Below are 16,145 nucleotides of genomic sequence, written 5' to 3' on the forward strand. Positions count from 1 at the left end.
TCCGGTGTGATATTGACCTAAAGTGTGTTGAAACATGATAACGAGTGTGAACGTATGTCTCATAGCTCATCTCGACTTCTCCCCTGCACTCCGAAATCTGGCGCTAGTTAGCCGATGCTACCAACAGGTTTTCAAAGGGGGTGCCTCGGGCATCGGCCTAGCCATGCAAATAAATCACCATTTTTACACCATTTACGAGGCTCAAAGTAGCTCCACACTTCATTGGACTTGGATATTGGCCCTGACATTTAAAACGAGACATTGAGAACTTTGAAAAAGCACTGGTAGTTTATTTACAAGACGATTTATACAAACAGTACCTTCAGGAAGTTTACCGTTCGCCGCCATTTTGAATTTAGTCACGATAAGTCGAGCGACGAGTACGAATAAACAGGTATGATAAGGGATCAGATTCCAAAAATAATTGCATGGAAATGCATGGATCCCAGTTGCTTCTACTTTCACGTCATTCGCGTAAACTTTCCTACTTGCTAGATTTGACCAATCTTCCGTAGCCTACGTGCACAAGTAGTTTGAGTAGAACTACTGATTTTCCTTATTATCTCCCTGCTTGTTGACATCTTATCATGTATGGTATTATTTCATGATCGCTTAACGTTTGATTCTTTTTAATGTTGCCATCAGTTAACTTCATAGCCTAGAAATCTAGACGCACCCTAGCGGCGGCAAATTAATTTGCTCAGCCTGTACGTCTAGTATCGAACCATAGGAATTTCTATTGGCTTAACACCGTGGATGTTCTCCAATCACAGCGCTCTATTTCGTTAGAGAGTCTTAAGGCGGGCTTAACAGGATAACGACAGTCCTGCGACGGTGAACAACAAGGAAGGTGGCTATGGCAAACGAAGAGCGGTTGTTTGAATCGGCGTTGGCGTCAACTTTGGAGGAGTTGGACTTGTGCTTTTCTTTGAAAGTAGAGCAACACAATGCACTTAAGTCATTCCTTTCGAAGAAGGATGTATTTGCCGTTTTGCCGACCGGATACGGATATGGTCGTAGCGCTGGCCTATTGCATGCCTAGGCAGTTTGAAAGACAATTCTCTGCCCGCCCCTTGGATTAAGCAGGTGAATGATTCGATTCCAGACTATACATTTCAATGATATAGGATGGCCCGCCAGGCTATTAACTTCATTCAACTGTGCTTGTATGTAGGCTCTGCCGTTCAGTTGTGGACGTTTGTAAATTGCGGTAATGGGCGGAGAAAGGCAGAGAAAGGCGCAGTTTACACTATGGATTGAAAGTTTGATAAATACGACGGAAACTTGGGTCTGACAGCGTTCGCAATCTGCGGTTTGTCCATTGGGCTGATAATGCTAAGTTCGCAAATGTACGTACATCTGGCCCTGACAACATTGTTTGGAAAAGTTTGGCTATATCTTTGTTCCCGTTGTACAAGTGGTGTTTGGACACGGTATTCAACACCCACAGGACCGCCGCTTTAAAAGTGGAGGTTGATCTAAACCCACTGTGGGTGGAAATGGAGGCAACACAGACAAAATCCGGTCATGGTGTCAAACAAAGTGAGTGAGTGATTGTTTGCGCTGCAGACCTTTTACAGCAACTTTATGCTTTTCAGATTTTGCATGTGACTAAGGTTTTTAAAAAGTGTGTTGAAAACGGCCAATAAACTCCTCTAAGCAGGCAATAGATGGCATGGGCATGTCACATATTATTGTCTTTTTGATTAGGCCTACCAAGCACATATTCACGTTTAAATGAAGGTTACTGGATAATTTAAAACAAAAGCAAATTGTTTTATTTTTGCAACAAGAAGCTTCCATCTGGGGGTGATGGAAGACAGTGACACCCTCAGTGTGTTTGAAATGTCCAGTCGATTGCGCAATTTGGTCTTAGTTGCAGTCATTGCCGAAAACCCGGCCTCGCATAGATGGTAGGAAACGTTTTCAGCGCTTTTACGGCTATCTCGGGATATTCTGCTTTGGTTTTGATCCAAAAACCCACCAGAGAGGTTTCCTTATACACATTCTTAAGACCACCGTCATTTGCAATTTCGATCAACTGCTCTTCCTCCTGCGCTGACAAGTTAGGACTAATCGGGATATTGACAAATGGGTTGCGGACCCACTCATTGGTTTGCCAAAATCCCCCCTACTGTTTGGAACATATCAAATACACCCCGGTCCACTCGTCGTCCCCACAAATCAAGCTTGGCTTTAAATGCAGCGACTTTATCTGCCAGTTTAAAGACAGTCGTCATTCTCCCCTGGAGTGACAGGTTGAGGTCATAAAGAAACCCGAATATGTCACACAGGTAATCCTCATCACTAAAATGTGCAGCTAACGGTGACTTTTTTCTGTAAGAAATCTCTGCAGCGGCTCTCGCAACTCAAACACCCTGGCCAGTGATCTGCTAAAGATGCTTGTTTTTTGTTGTTCATTCTAGCAGTTTAGCTAACTTCGTGTGACACTACCATTCGCCAAGAACTGATCAAGTGAAGTGAGCTGACCTGAGGCTGCGCAGCGCTGAAGGCAATTACTGTATGTAAAAGTGTTGAAGGCGGGCAGACAGACGTAAGAAAATAGATCTTGCATAATGCAAACATGCGTGCAATCAAAAAACTGCATATAGGCCTATGCCATGTAAAAACGTGACATTATTGCGAATTAAGTTTAGTTTTTTTTAAAACTCATGTCGTAGGCTACGGGCCGGTTAGGAATGTCCTGCGGCCCGGTACCGGGCCGCGGCCCGGTGGTTGGGGACCGCTGGTCTAAGTGATACGCAAGGATGCTTCAGTCATAGACAGAAAAGCAGTTTCAGAAGAATGACTCTTGAAAACCAACTGCATGGGGTCTAGCAGGTTGTTCTGATATAGTGTCATAGACTTGCTGGAAGACCACTTTCTCCAAAAACTTTAACAAGAAAGGAAGAAGGGGGATAGGTCTGTAAAAACAGGAATGGTTTTCACTAGTTTCACATTTGCCTAGGGTCAGTATCACTACTGGTAGCATAAGCCAGTACCTGGAGCCTACAAAGGTTGCACAGGTAGTCCAACTCCTCCAGAATGGCACACCACATTCCATTGCCAGAAGGATTGCTGTGTCTCCCAGCACAGTCTCAAGAGCATGAAGCTGGGCAGGGTGGTAGAGGGTCCTTAACCCAGCAGTAGGACCAGTATCTGCTCCTTTGTGCAACAACCAAAAGTAGGAGCCCTGTCAGAGCCCTACAAAATGACCTCCACCAGGCCACTGGTGTGAATGTCTCTGAAAACACACAGAACGGACAACGTGATTTAGAAACGCACTTTATTTGCACACACAAACACGAACGGCATCCAGCATGGTTGTAACGGCAACTGTAAAACACAAATGCAAACGTAACGATATTACTGTAGGTAAGAGCATCACTTTCAAGGTTGAGGAAACATGGACATTTAGCAAACACTTCATTATAACAGACAATAGCATAACTCACCGAGTTGCATGTTTACTTCCTGGTCTGTGGCGCACTCAAAGACCCAACGGAAAGACGAAAGGACCCTTTTAAGTTTGTGGAGTGTGACGTCGTGGACGAGCCATAGGGACGAGCGGAGGTCAAGTTTACGGGACGAGAGGGGTGTTTGGGGCTTTCTGTAATTTATGCTATGTATTATGTTATGGAGTAATGTCAGATGATTGCCTTGCGATGGAACCTATGGAACTGTCTTATTGTATTGAATGTAGTCATGGATCTTGATATAGAGAATGTATATTAATATGATTGATTGATTGTTGAACTGTGTGTGGCCTGAAGCATAATGTTCTAAACAGTGACTACGCCACTCCCGGTTAGAAGGGTGGGAGAGCCCTATACCATACACCTAGGTCAATTCCCCAGCAAGTTCACTAAGAGAATAAACTGATCAGGATACAGCTGTCATGTATTCGAATTCTTATTTATTTCACAGTTGTTTTTATACACAAAGAAGACAATGGGCTATAAATCGCCACCAATAAGGGTAATCGTAGGCAATGTGCAAAAAGGCAATCTCAATATTGTGCAAAATGGCATTAAGTAGTATCTCAGATATTGTGCAAAATGGCAGAAAGTAATAAATGGTAGATATTATTATGCAAACCGCAGTAAATAGGAACCATAAATATAGTCACTGAAATAAGTTACTATTAAAGGATTATAAATTACATCCAACAGTCAGACAGTACACTGTGCAAATTTGCAATAGTCCAGGACTTCAGCTCAATACAACCAGTACTCAACAGCTAGTACTGAGGCTCAGAGATGTAGTGATGGTACCGACCAATAAGACACACCACACAGCAAAGATGTTTCACAGCAAACACTAAACAAAATCAAACAAAACACCTAATGTAGGCTACAAATGAAAATGAATGCAGCTGCCACTTTAAGAGAAGGTAACTTCTATTCAGAGTGCCCAAGATACACAGCACACAAGGGTGAGAATAACTGGGGTTGGCTACACACACACACACCTTAGTTAACCGGTGTACTAACATCAAAGACTGAAATATATTGCACTTAGCCCATATAGCCACTGATAATTGCACATAGATATAATTGCACAAACCCGTTGAATATTAACACAACTAATGCAAATCACCAGACACGCATTAGAGATCACCTTAGATATTGCACTAGCCCAATACGCCTCTTCAGTTTGCGACAGCACACACTAGTCAGAAACCTAGGCCTAGTCAGATATTGCACATAGCCCACTAAATTCACGAGAGCTCAATAAGAAACAAACTTAATAAAAAGACAATAAAATCAACATGGGAAAAACAGTGGTGCCCCCCTCTATCGTAGCAACACCAATTAGGACCACGGCCGCGGCAAGCCACCGTGTAGTAATATAGACTCGTTCCTGAGAGTAGAAATGGGAGAGTTACCATGCGAGGAAATTTCCGTAGTTAATCCCATATATACCCAACACCCGAAGCATTAAATACACTCACATAAGTGACGAGTATAACATAGCTTAAAGGATGAAGGCTACCAGAGAAAGAGAGCAACATTACCTTGGTTGACTCACTTAACCCCGAAACTCGTCTCGTTGCGTGTACGGCGTTACAGCTGGGCTCACACCACCAGCGACGCTGCTTGAATTAACAATCCAGTATGAAGGTAAAGACCTAAACGCACATCCGATACAATCCAGTATGAAACTTGTCTCGTTGCAGGCCCGGCGTTACAGCTGGGCTCACACCACCAGCGAGGCTGCTTGACTTAACAATCCAGTATGAAGGTAAAGACTTAAACGCACATCCGATACAATCCAGTATGAAACTTGTCTCGTTGCAGGCCCGGCGTTACAGCTGGGCTCACACCACCAGCGAGGCTGCTTGACTTAACAATCCAGTATGAAGGTAAAGACTTAAACGCACATCCGATACAATCCAGTATGAAACTTGTCTCGTTGCAGGCCCGGCGTTACAGCTGGGCTCACACCACCAGCGAGGCTGCTTGACTTAACAATCCAGTATGAAGATATAGACTTAAAACGCACATCCGATACAATCCACAAACATTCCAGTATGGAGGCAAAGTAGGCCACGCTTGCTAACGACACAGGTGCACTCGGATGAACAATAGGCTCGGCGTCTCATGCCAGGTGATTTACAGATGACGTTTTAAGGCCTAAGTGAGACCTCATTAACCTAACCATGTTCCCGCTGGGCCCTAATGCCTGACCGTGAATGTGCGGACAGAAAGGGGGAGGAGGAAATTATCTAATGTATCAGAAAAAGCGTACAAAGTGCTGTCATAGGCTACATGTGCATTGGTTTAGGCTAGAGAGTTAAATTCTCTGGTGGGAATATGGTTGACTGGAAATCCAGAGTTCTCGCAAGAGCACAATGGAATTGTCTCTGCAAGACACTCTGGCAATGAGCAATGATGCACGTTACTTTTTCCCCTTGTATCCCGTGGAACCAATCAAATCGTATCTGATATAGGCGGGCCAGAGGCGAGCTAAACTGATGACGACAGCGCTGCAACGTTGGAAACATTGATCGTAGTGTTATCCAATTGCGTCGATGTCCGGAATCATTCAGAGTAAACATTGGTCTAGTGTTATCCATTTGCGTGCAGTGAGGTTTTCAAATGCATGCTTGGAGCCGCCCCTCGAGTTGGGCCATTACATTGTTCGTGGCCAGACCCTTAATCTTTCTAGATTATCAGGGTCTGGATTTTCCAGGCTAGGTTGAGAGCAGAATGAGGTAGAATGGTCTGAGGTGAGCAACCGCTAGCACCTGCTGAGACCTAATACTCGAAATGCCATAAGTGAGTCCTTTGATTGGATAGGCTTATTGAAGTTCATTTTGATACATATTTGAAAGTTTAGTGATTTGATTTAAAAGTATTGTTTGGAGTTTTGTTTTTTCTTTTGTTTTTCCCGATTTCTCCTGACTGGCATGTTACCTGCTGCCAAGGTAAATAAATTGCTGCCCTTATTGAAACATCGACACTCCTGTACGTTCCATCACTGCAACGCCATCACACCTTCCATAAACAAAAATTGGGCTTAGATGTCATCCAACTGCCAAAAAAGGTGAAAAACACTGTTTGGTATGCAAATTATCGCTTATCTCAAACAGTACATTTTAAATGTAATAACAGAAAGTAATAAAGATAGACACTAAAAATTTGACATTTACCCTCTGTACTATCAAAATGTAAAAAAAAAAAAAATGAACATCAAATTCCAGCGAGAGTATACTTTGAGACACAATGCACCAGACTACTCTAAAGTGTGTTGAAACATGATACTGAGTGTGAACGTATGTCTCATAGCTCATCTCAGCTTGTCCCCTGCACTCCGAAATCTGGCGGTAGTTATCAGATTCAAAAAATAATTCCGTGGAAATGCATGGATTCCAGTTGCTGCTACTGGAAGCAACTGGAATCCATGCATTTCCACGGAATTATCAAGATGGCGGCGAACGGTGAACTTCCTGAAGGTACTGTCTGTATAAATCGTCTTATAAATAAAATACCAGTGCTTTTTCAAAGTTCTCAATGTCTCGTTTTAAATGTCAGGGCCCTTGGAAGTCTACCAATGAAGTGTGGAGCTACTTTGAGCCTCGTAAATGGTGTAAAACAGTGATTTATTTGCATGGCTAGGCCGATGCCCAAGGCACCCCCTTTGAAAACCTGTTGGTAGCATCGGCTAACTAGCGCAAGATTTCGGAGTGCAAGGGACAAGCCGAGATGAGCTATGAGACATACGTTCACACTCGGTATCAAGTTTCAACACACTTTAGGTCAATATCACACCGGAATTCTCCTTTAAGTATTGTACCCTGCCAATTGCATGTCATACAAAAATTAGGGACCAGTGAGTCTTATTCTGTACCTTTGACTGTGACATGTATTTCATTGCTACTGGAGAAGCGTGGGCTAACTCCTATATCATTCCATGCAGAGCAGGAGTAACTTCCAGCATGCCACTTTGTCAGCTTGTCCACTTTAAGTAAGTTGCCAGAAAGGTTATGCATGTGTGAGGAAGCTTTCACTTCCAGTCTGTTGTGATACCATGTGTAGGAGAGGTGAGAGCCCTTCTGAACTTCACAGTAAAGAGTCAGTGAGGATCCTTCAAACACTGTAGGAGGACTGGGCACAGACAGGAGGCTGGCACCTGAGACTGGAACTGATGATCAGGATATACAGAGGGAAATAATAGTTTCACAAGAATTTTTTTTCTAACATTATGCATACTGTAAGCTTCAGCAAAGATGTGAATCATACTTACTCACTACTTTCAGGTTTAGAATGTTGCTGGTACTTGATTTTCCCAGCACTGTCACTTTGCAGTAGTATGCTCCGGCTGAGGTATTAGTGACCTTTAAGTACAATATGGGTGGCTGACCTGCAGATAAATGTTTCTTTGTGGTAATTGGGATATCTTTCACCTTCATGAACTGGTAGGTGGCTGATGGAAGTGAACCTAGGACCTCACAGGAAAACTTAACTCTTTTGTTGAGGTAAGCTAGTTCCGGGCCCTTCAGAACTGCCAGGGAAGAAACAGGCCCGCCTATACAGAGAGAATGTGTCAATCTCACAATCACTCACAGTTTCAGATTTAAACATTTTTAAATAGAATAAAAAATATATTGACATCAACATACCAGCAACAGTCACTTGGCCAGTTAACACTGAAAAATAAACATTTTATATTAGTTTTGAAAAATAGAAATAGAAAAAAAAGTAAATTATATGTACCTATTCAGTAGCACTTTGTTGACCTCGGTAAATTATGTTGAGTTTCTGACTGACCACTTCCATGGTACAAAAAGAAGAACCGTGCCTTCCGTAGCAAAATCATCTTTATGCATGACAATGCACCATCTCATGCTGCAAAGAATACCTCTTGGTCATTGACTGCTATGGGCATAAAAGGAGTGAAACTCATGGTGTGGCCCCCATCTTCCCCTAACCTCAACCCTATTGAAAACCTTTGGAGCATCATTAAGCAAAAGATCTATGAGGGTGGGAGGCAGTTCACATCCAAGCAGCAGCTCTGGGAGGCTATTCTTCTGCAAAGACATTAAAGCAGAAACTCTCCAAGAACTCACAAGTTCAATGGATGCAAGAATTGTGAAAGTGATATCAATGAAGGGGTCCTATATGTTAACATGTAACTTGGCCTGTTTTTTTAATTGAAATAACTTTTGATTTAATTCAGATGACCTCCTAATGCTGCAAACATAGGCGTAGCCGCGGGCCTAGGCCGCCTACTTGTCAGTCTTGCCCGTCCAATCAGAGGGATTTCCTTCGTTTACGTTCACCATCTAAAAAAGGCGCACAAGAGCACTCAGACCCCGTTTACACGAGCATGTGTATTTTTATAAACGAAGACATTTCCCTACGTTTGAGCCTTTCATTTAGATGCAAACGGAGAATTCGCCCCGTAAAACGGTTATCCAAAAAAACTCCGGTGTTTTTTTTTTTGAAAACTCCGTTTATGCGTTTGGTTCTAAACTGTGGTAAACGGAGTTTTGGGCAGCCAACGTCACAGTATGCGACAGAAGTACACCAAATGTGCGACCAATGTTTACATTTACATGTTCTCACGTGCGACTTTTCAGGGTTCTGATTGGTTAATGTGAGCTTGAGGCTATCGTTAGACTGGGCACACTAAAGTCGAGCCGACTTACTGCTTCAGCAAATGCAAACCAAAAAATTCCTCTTTCTCCTCGTTATGTTTAACAAATTGTTTGAAGCCAGTGACTTCGCAACGAAAGGCTTACAATCTGCCTCCATAACAACAGCAGAATGTATAGACCTGATTGAGGGGCCTAAGGAGAGCTATTCGGAGTTTAGAAATGAAGCAAGTCACTTCGATAGAGCAATGACATTGACAGAGGAGAAATATGGGATCGTTGACTGGGATGTCGCAGGGGCCCGACCGAGAACTCTGCCTGCCAGGCTGCGCAATTCGCAGGTTGAACTTACTTTGGGCTGCTCATCGCCTGTGAAGGATAATGTTGGTCTTAAACAGTTATGGAATGATGTCCTTGATAGGCAGATCATGGAACTAAACAACAGGTTTCAAACTGACACATATGGTCTTATGAGAGCTGCGGCCGCTTGTCTACCTCAGAAAACCCTCTTCGGAGATAAAGCACTCATACAGCAAGCTGCTACTCATTTCTCCATCCCACTGCAGGATTATGAACTTCATGTTTTTGTTCAGCAGCTGAACAGAAAGGGAGCCCAGGGACACACATTTCCATCCCTCATCGAGGTCCTTGATGCTTGCCCCAAAGACATCTTCCCCCGAATGGACTGTCTTCTTACTGTAGAGTGCTAATCACAATGCCAATTACGACCTGCACCGTTGAACGACTGTTTTCAGCTGTCAATTGGATAAAAACGAAGATCAGGTCATCAATGTTAACAGACAGACTGAACTCGTTGTCCCTGATGACATTTCAAAACAACTTAACTGCAACACTGGACTACAAAGATATAATTGCACTGTTCACTACTGACTTTGTGATAAGTAGATAGGTGGAGGGTGGCGCATCAGGCCAAAACACAACATGACATGACAAAACACAACATCAACATCAGTTGAGGGCTGCAACTTCACTTTTTAAATGACAATATCCTGGCAGGACTACTGTTGTCAGTGATATAAGTATTTGAAATGAACATGATTTCTTAAGGTCTAGTGATACATCAGGGCCATTTTATGATTAATTGTATTATGTAGTATTTGCATAATGATTTATTCTCTTAATATCTATATTCTAATAAAACAAATAATTATGGGTTGTGACATTTTAATTAAGCTAGTTTTAGGTTATACTAGGCTAGATAGTTTTAAGCTAATGTAATTGTGCTTACCATCTGTGGCCCAGTTTACATTCTGACTTACAATTCTGGAGACTGTAATTCTGGTTTTCTACTAGGGTGATCTGCTGAGTTAAATATCATTCAGCAAAAAACGAGAGCCTGAAGTTTAACAGGGTAGATGAGGGAAACGTCCGATGGATCCTAATGCCAATTCTGCTGGTCCCGATTGAACAGAAAAGTTGTTGAGAAAGGTGTCTTTATGATAAGGTTCAGTTTCACTTGCGCAGACGCGCATAGACATTGAACGAGCGCTCACATTACTACCCCCCAATTGTAGGCTATGCCTCTTTATTTGATCACACATTACAAAATATTTCCTAATCTGGAAAATGTTTTGTTTTTTTCGGCCAGCGGTTCTATAATAGTCTACCATCCATTTGTGCCGCAAATGATCAGACGTGTGACAGACGCATGGGCATAGCCTGTAGCTTCGCTGATCCGCGGACTAGCAATCTCATCGGAGAGGAGGCCCTAACGCTGCAGATAATAGACAGAGAAAGGCAAGCATATGCCCGGGGCACAGAACATATTTGCATGTCCAGTGTAGCCATGGGTCTGGTGAATATAGCCTACGAAATGCAGATGGCTACAAGCTCACGCTTTGCCTGGTCTAGACTAGAAGCCTATGTTTCAAAGCTTTAGAAGCGGGGCACGTAGCACTCTAGAATTTCAACCCAGCCCCCTGGTAAAACAAATGTGTTTGTCAGAGAGAAAAAAAACTGATCATAAAATGTAACGTAAAAAGGAACGATGGTGTTGTAGAAATGTAGCGGAGTAAAAGTACAGATAATTGCTGCACATGTAACGAAGTAAAAGTCAAAAGTATGCACTATTCTACTTAAGTAAAGTACAAATACGTGGAAAATTTACTTAAGTACAGTAACAAAGTATTTGTACTTCGTTACATTCCAACACTGGGATTGTCCAATGGTCAATCTATTGCTTCAATTTGTGTTTTAAATGATGCGCAGATGCTTCATACAGTTTCGCGCAAGTTTAAAATGTTTAGCCGACTGCTTAATTAGTCAGCTATGATGAAATTCGTTCAATAAGTTCCACCTTTCATGTCATGAATGTAACTAAGATAAGGCTTTGCAGTTGTCCAATATGATCAATCTATTGTCTCAATTGTTTTTCGTGTGACGCGCCGAAGCTACTGTCACGACACCACCAGGTTCTCCACCAGTCTCTCCTCCTCGTCACTCTGCTCCAACGATCTCCCAATCTAATTCCCCTTTCTACTGATTACCCAATCATCCAATCTCCCGTTTGCCACTCCCCAGCACCTGTAGCCAATCTCCTACTGCCCATATAAACCCCTGTCACTCTGCTCTCTTTGTCTGGCCTCTTCAACGGAGACACTTACTCCTGCGCACGGACTGCTCCTTCTTTCCAAGCCCAGCTCCTCGTTTCTGGAATTTCCTGTTACGTCCCAGGTTGTAGAACTTTTATGTTGGACATTTTCTATTGGACTCTTTCTGTTGGACGATTTACTCTTGCAAGAGTGGAGCCTTTATGTAGGACTGCCTTGTTTGTCAAGTCAAGATCTTCTGAGCGTTAACTTCACTTCAAGACCTTGTTTCAATTCTCCTGCCTTGGTTGCTGTTTTATAAATTAAAACGACTTGATTGATCCTAACCTTGTTTCCTGAGTCTGTGTGCCCTGACAGAAGGCCAGACCAGGCAATGGAGCCTCAACCATTAAGAGCTGAACATGTGGATCCCTTCCAGGGAATGGTGGACAATGCACGGCAAACACTTCCCAACTCTGCAACCGTAGCAGCTGCCGCCGCCACAGCAGCTCCAGTAGCACCTCCAGCTATGATTCCAGGGAACGCAGTGGTGAATCCAGTGCCATATTCTGGAACTCCAGAGGCATGCAAGGGATTTCTGTTGCAATACTCATTGGCCTGGGAGATGCAGCCACACAGATTCCCTGCAGACCGATCGCGAGTAGCCTATATCATCTCTCTGCTCTCGGGGCGTGCCTTGCAATGGGCTGAAAGCGTCTGGAGACAAAATGGCCCCACAGTAGCATCGGTGGACAACTTCGTGGCTCATTTCAAGGAAGTGTTCGACCTACCTGAGGGCGATTCCTCCACCCAAGCAAAACTGCATGCCCTGAGGCAGGGCAGGAGGTCGGTGTCCGAGTATGCAATCCAATTCCGAACCTTGGCTGCTATCAGTGGGTGGAATGAACCAGCACTGCTCACCGTTTTCAGACAAGGGTTGGAACCCTCTCTCCGTCTCCAGCTGTCCCCATATGATGACGCCATAGGACTGGAGAGATTCATTCAGCTCGCCGTTCGAGTAGCCAACCGCCGAGAGTGCTGCTTCAAGGACCTCCGCCATACCACTTCAGCTTCTGTTCCCCAATTCGATGACGGACATGCAGCTGCTGGAACAGAAGCAATGCAAGTAGATTCCCTGCGACTCACCCCAGCAGAGCGCCGGCGACGCATGACCCAAAGTCTATGTCTGTACTGTGGGACTTCGGGCCACTACATCACTAGATGCCCTACACGCCCACCACGACCCATGGTCGGTATCGTGAGTACTCCTCTTGTGCTCTACAAACCATTACTCATTGAAGTTGCCCTGTCCCATGCAATGTCCACCTACACAGTCTTTGCTCTCCTGGATTCAGGGTCAGCCGGGAACTTCATTTCCAGGTCCCTTGTCCAGCGTCTCCAGCTCCCGAGGACCCGCTGCACTGCCCCCCTCAACGTCCACTCAATAGTGGGTAAGCCCTTAGCCCGCAAGCAGGTCCAATATCACACTAATAACCTAGTGATGCGTGTTGGATGTCTACATGTGGAGAATGTCACTTTTTATATCCTTGAAGACTCCACAGTCGATCTGATTCTAGGACACCCCTGGCTTATCCAACATGCACCTGTGATCTCCTGGTCCACTGGAGAAATCCTTCAATGGGGAAAGGAATGCCATACCAACTGTTTCCTAAAACTCCCTCGCCCCTGTACTCGCTCACCAAGATTGTCACTCAATGCAACCACCATTGAAAGTCCAGGGCAGAGTCGTCCAGTAGTTGTCCCACCTGAATACTCCTTCAGCGACGTGTTCTGTCCACGCCGTGCAGCTCACCTTCCTCCACACCGACCCTGGGATTGTGCAATCGACCTGGCACCTGGTCAGCCCCTACCACGAGGAAAGGTCTACCCACTCTCTGTCCCTGAGCAAGAGGCAATGAAGAACTACATTGAGGAAGCTCTACAATTAGGATACATACGCCCGTCAAAATCACCAGTGGCTTCTTCCTTCTTCTTCGTGGCTAAGAAGGATGGTGGACTTAGACCCTGCATCAATTACGGTGCACTGAATAAGATCACAGTGAAGTTCAGATATCCCCTTCCACTTGTTCCGGCAGCTCTTGAGCAACTGCGTGATGCCAAGGTATTCTCCAAACTGGATCTGAGAAGTGCCTACAATCTAGTCCGTATTCGCCCAGGCGACGAATGGAAGACCGCTTTTGTCACCCCCACTGGTCACTACGAATACCTGGTAATGCCCTACGGTTTGTCTAATGCACCCTCAGTTTTCCAGGGGTTTATCAATGAAGTGTTCAGAGAATATCTCAATCTGTTTGTCATGGTTTTCATTGATGACATACTCATATATTCAGCCAACCCCACAGATCATGTCAAGCACGTCTCCCTGGTCCTGATGAAGTTGCGGGAGTTCCGGCTCTTCGCGAAGTCTGAGAAGTGCCTCTTCCACCAAACCTCCGTGCAATTCCTGGGCTATAACATCAGCGGCCACGGAATCAGTATGGATGACGAGAAGGTGAAGGCGGTCCTCTCCTGGGATGCTCCACACGCAGTCAAAGGACTCCAACGCTTCTTAGGGTTTGCAAATTTCTACAGGCGCTTCATCCACGGCTTCAGTCTGACCGCAGCACCCCTCACCTCTCTACTCCGGAACAAACCCAAAAGCCTATCCTGGACTCCTGAAGCTTCAGAGGCCTTCCAAAAGTTGAAACAGGCCTTTGCATCTGCACCAGTCCTTCGCCACCCAGACCCTGAGAAGAAGTTCATCGTTGAGGTGGATGCATCCACCACTGGAGTTGGCGCCGTCCTTTCTCAGTACCAAGGTGATCCTCCTCGTCTTCATCCCTGTGCCTACTTCTCTAGGAAGCTTAGCCCAGCGGAACGTAATTATGACATCGGTAATCGTGAATTACTTGCCATCAAGCTAGCCCTGGAGGAGTGGAGACACTGGCTTGAGGGATCGAAACACCCATTCTCAGTCCTTACTGACCACAAGAATCTCCAATACCTTAAAGAAGCAAAACGACTCAACCCCCGCCAAGCCAGATGGGCCCTCTTTTTCACTTGCTTCGATTTCACTATCAGCTACAGACCTGGATCACGTAATACTAGGGCAGATGCCCTATCAAGAATTCACCATCCAGAGGAGTCCAGTGAGCAACCTGAACCCATCCTGCCAAATGAGTCCATCTTGAGTCCCCTCCTGTGGTCCCTGGATGAGCAGATGGCCGCCGCCAGGGAGTCCGACCCTGGCATGACTCGGGACATCCGCAGGTTTGTTGCGGGATGCCAAGACTGCGCAATGGCAAAAACTCCTCGTCACCTCCCTGTGGGGAAGTTGATTCCTCTACCTGTGCCACAGCGGCCTTGGTCGCACCTTGGAGTCGACTTTGTCACAGACCTCCCACCGTCCAAAGACAATACCTGCATCCTTGTGGTGGTCGACAGATTCTCCAAAGCCTGCAAACTCATTCCACTCAAGAGTCTTCCTACGGCAGCTGAGACAGCAGAGGCCCTATTCACTCACGTGTTCAGAAATTATGGCATCCCTGAAGATGTGGTGTCGGACAGAGGACCCCAATTCATTTCCCGCTTCTGGCGAGCCTTTCTCCACCTGATGGGTGTAAGCGTGAGTTTGACGTCAGGCTATCACCCCCAAACAAATGGACAAACAGAACGGAAGGTTCAGGAGATCAGCCGATTCCTTCGAACCTACTGTCACCGGCACCATAACACCTGGAGTCAATTCTTACCCTGGGCCGAGTATGCGCAGAACTCTCTGCGTCAACCTTCCACTGGCCTGACACCATTCCAATGCATCCTTGGTCACCAACCTCCACTGTTCCCCTGGACGGGAGAATCTTCTGATGTCCCTGCCGTAGACTGTTGGTATCAGGAAAGTGAGAGGGTCTGGGGTGAAGCACACCACCATCTACAGAGGGCCATCAATCGCCACAGTCGCCATGCCAACCTACGACGATCCTAAGCACCGGAGTATGAAGTGGTTCAAAAGGTGTGGCTGTCTACCCGGGACATCAGAATGCGTCTGCCATGCAAAAAACTTAGCCCTCGATACATCGGCCCCTTCACCATAACTCACCGGATCAACCCTGTCACCTATCGCCTCCAGCACCCGGCTCATTACCGAATCCACCCGACTTTCCATGTGTCTCTTCTAAAACCCTTTAACTCATCTCTCTCTCCTTCCTCCACAGAGCCTGGTGCCGCTGTTGATCACCCCTTGCCGCTTTTCCTGGACGAGGGTCCTGTCTATGCCATCCGCGACATCCTGGACTCTCGGCGTCGCAGAGGTTGGTTGGAATACCTGGTCGACTGGGAGGGCTACGGTCCAGAGGACCAGTCCTGGGTGTGCCGATCTGACGTCCTGGACCCAGCCCTCCTTGCTGAGTTCCATAGCACCCATCCCTGTCGACCAGCCCCCCGCGGCCGTGACCGACCGCGACGCTGTGTCACCTCGTCCCTGGAAGCGGCTCCTGAAG

At 45.5% G+C, this 16,145-nt stretch overlaps 1 protein-coding gene across 4 annotated transcripts in view; it reads right to left on the reverse strand.

Annotated features, from left to right (window-relative positions):
* Nucleotides 1–16,145, reverse strand: part of LOC143116577 (Fc receptor-like protein 5) — a 45,445-nt gene that overhangs the window by 17,464 nt on the left and 11,836 nt on the right. The window contains exons 2-5 of one of the 4 annotated variants that reach the window (XM_076277755.1): nucleotides 8,243–9,855; nucleotides 8,126–8,152; nucleotides 7,750–8,031; nucleotides 7,354–7,647 (exon numbers count right to left, since the gene is read on the reverse strand). In XM_076277755.1, coding sequence (XP_076133870.1) covers nucleotides 7,354–7,647; nucleotides 7,750–8,031; nucleotides 8,126–8,152; nucleotides 8,243–8,282 — 643 coding nt within the window. In that variant the 5' untranslated portion in view covers nucleotides 8,283–9,855. Of the gene's footprint in view, nucleotides 1–7,353; nucleotides 7,648–7,749; nucleotides 8,032–8,125; nucleotides 8,153–8,219; nucleotides 10,248–16,145 lie in introns of those variants that run through there. The other 3 variants (XM_076277756.1, XM_076277757.1, XM_076277754.1) reach the window with 3 other exon arrangements.

This window comes from Alosa pseudoharengus, unplaced genomic scaffold, assembly GCF_046254945.1.
Source record: "Alosa pseudoharengus isolate Yale_2024_CS ecotype anadromous, Long Island Sound unplaced genomic scaffold, YU_APseudo_1.1 YU_APseudo_1.1_scf_11, whole genome shotgun sequence".
Classification (NCBI taxonomy): domain Eukaryota; kingdom Metazoa; phylum Chordata; class Actinopteri; order Clupeiformes; family Clupeidae; genus Alosa; species Alosa pseudoharengus.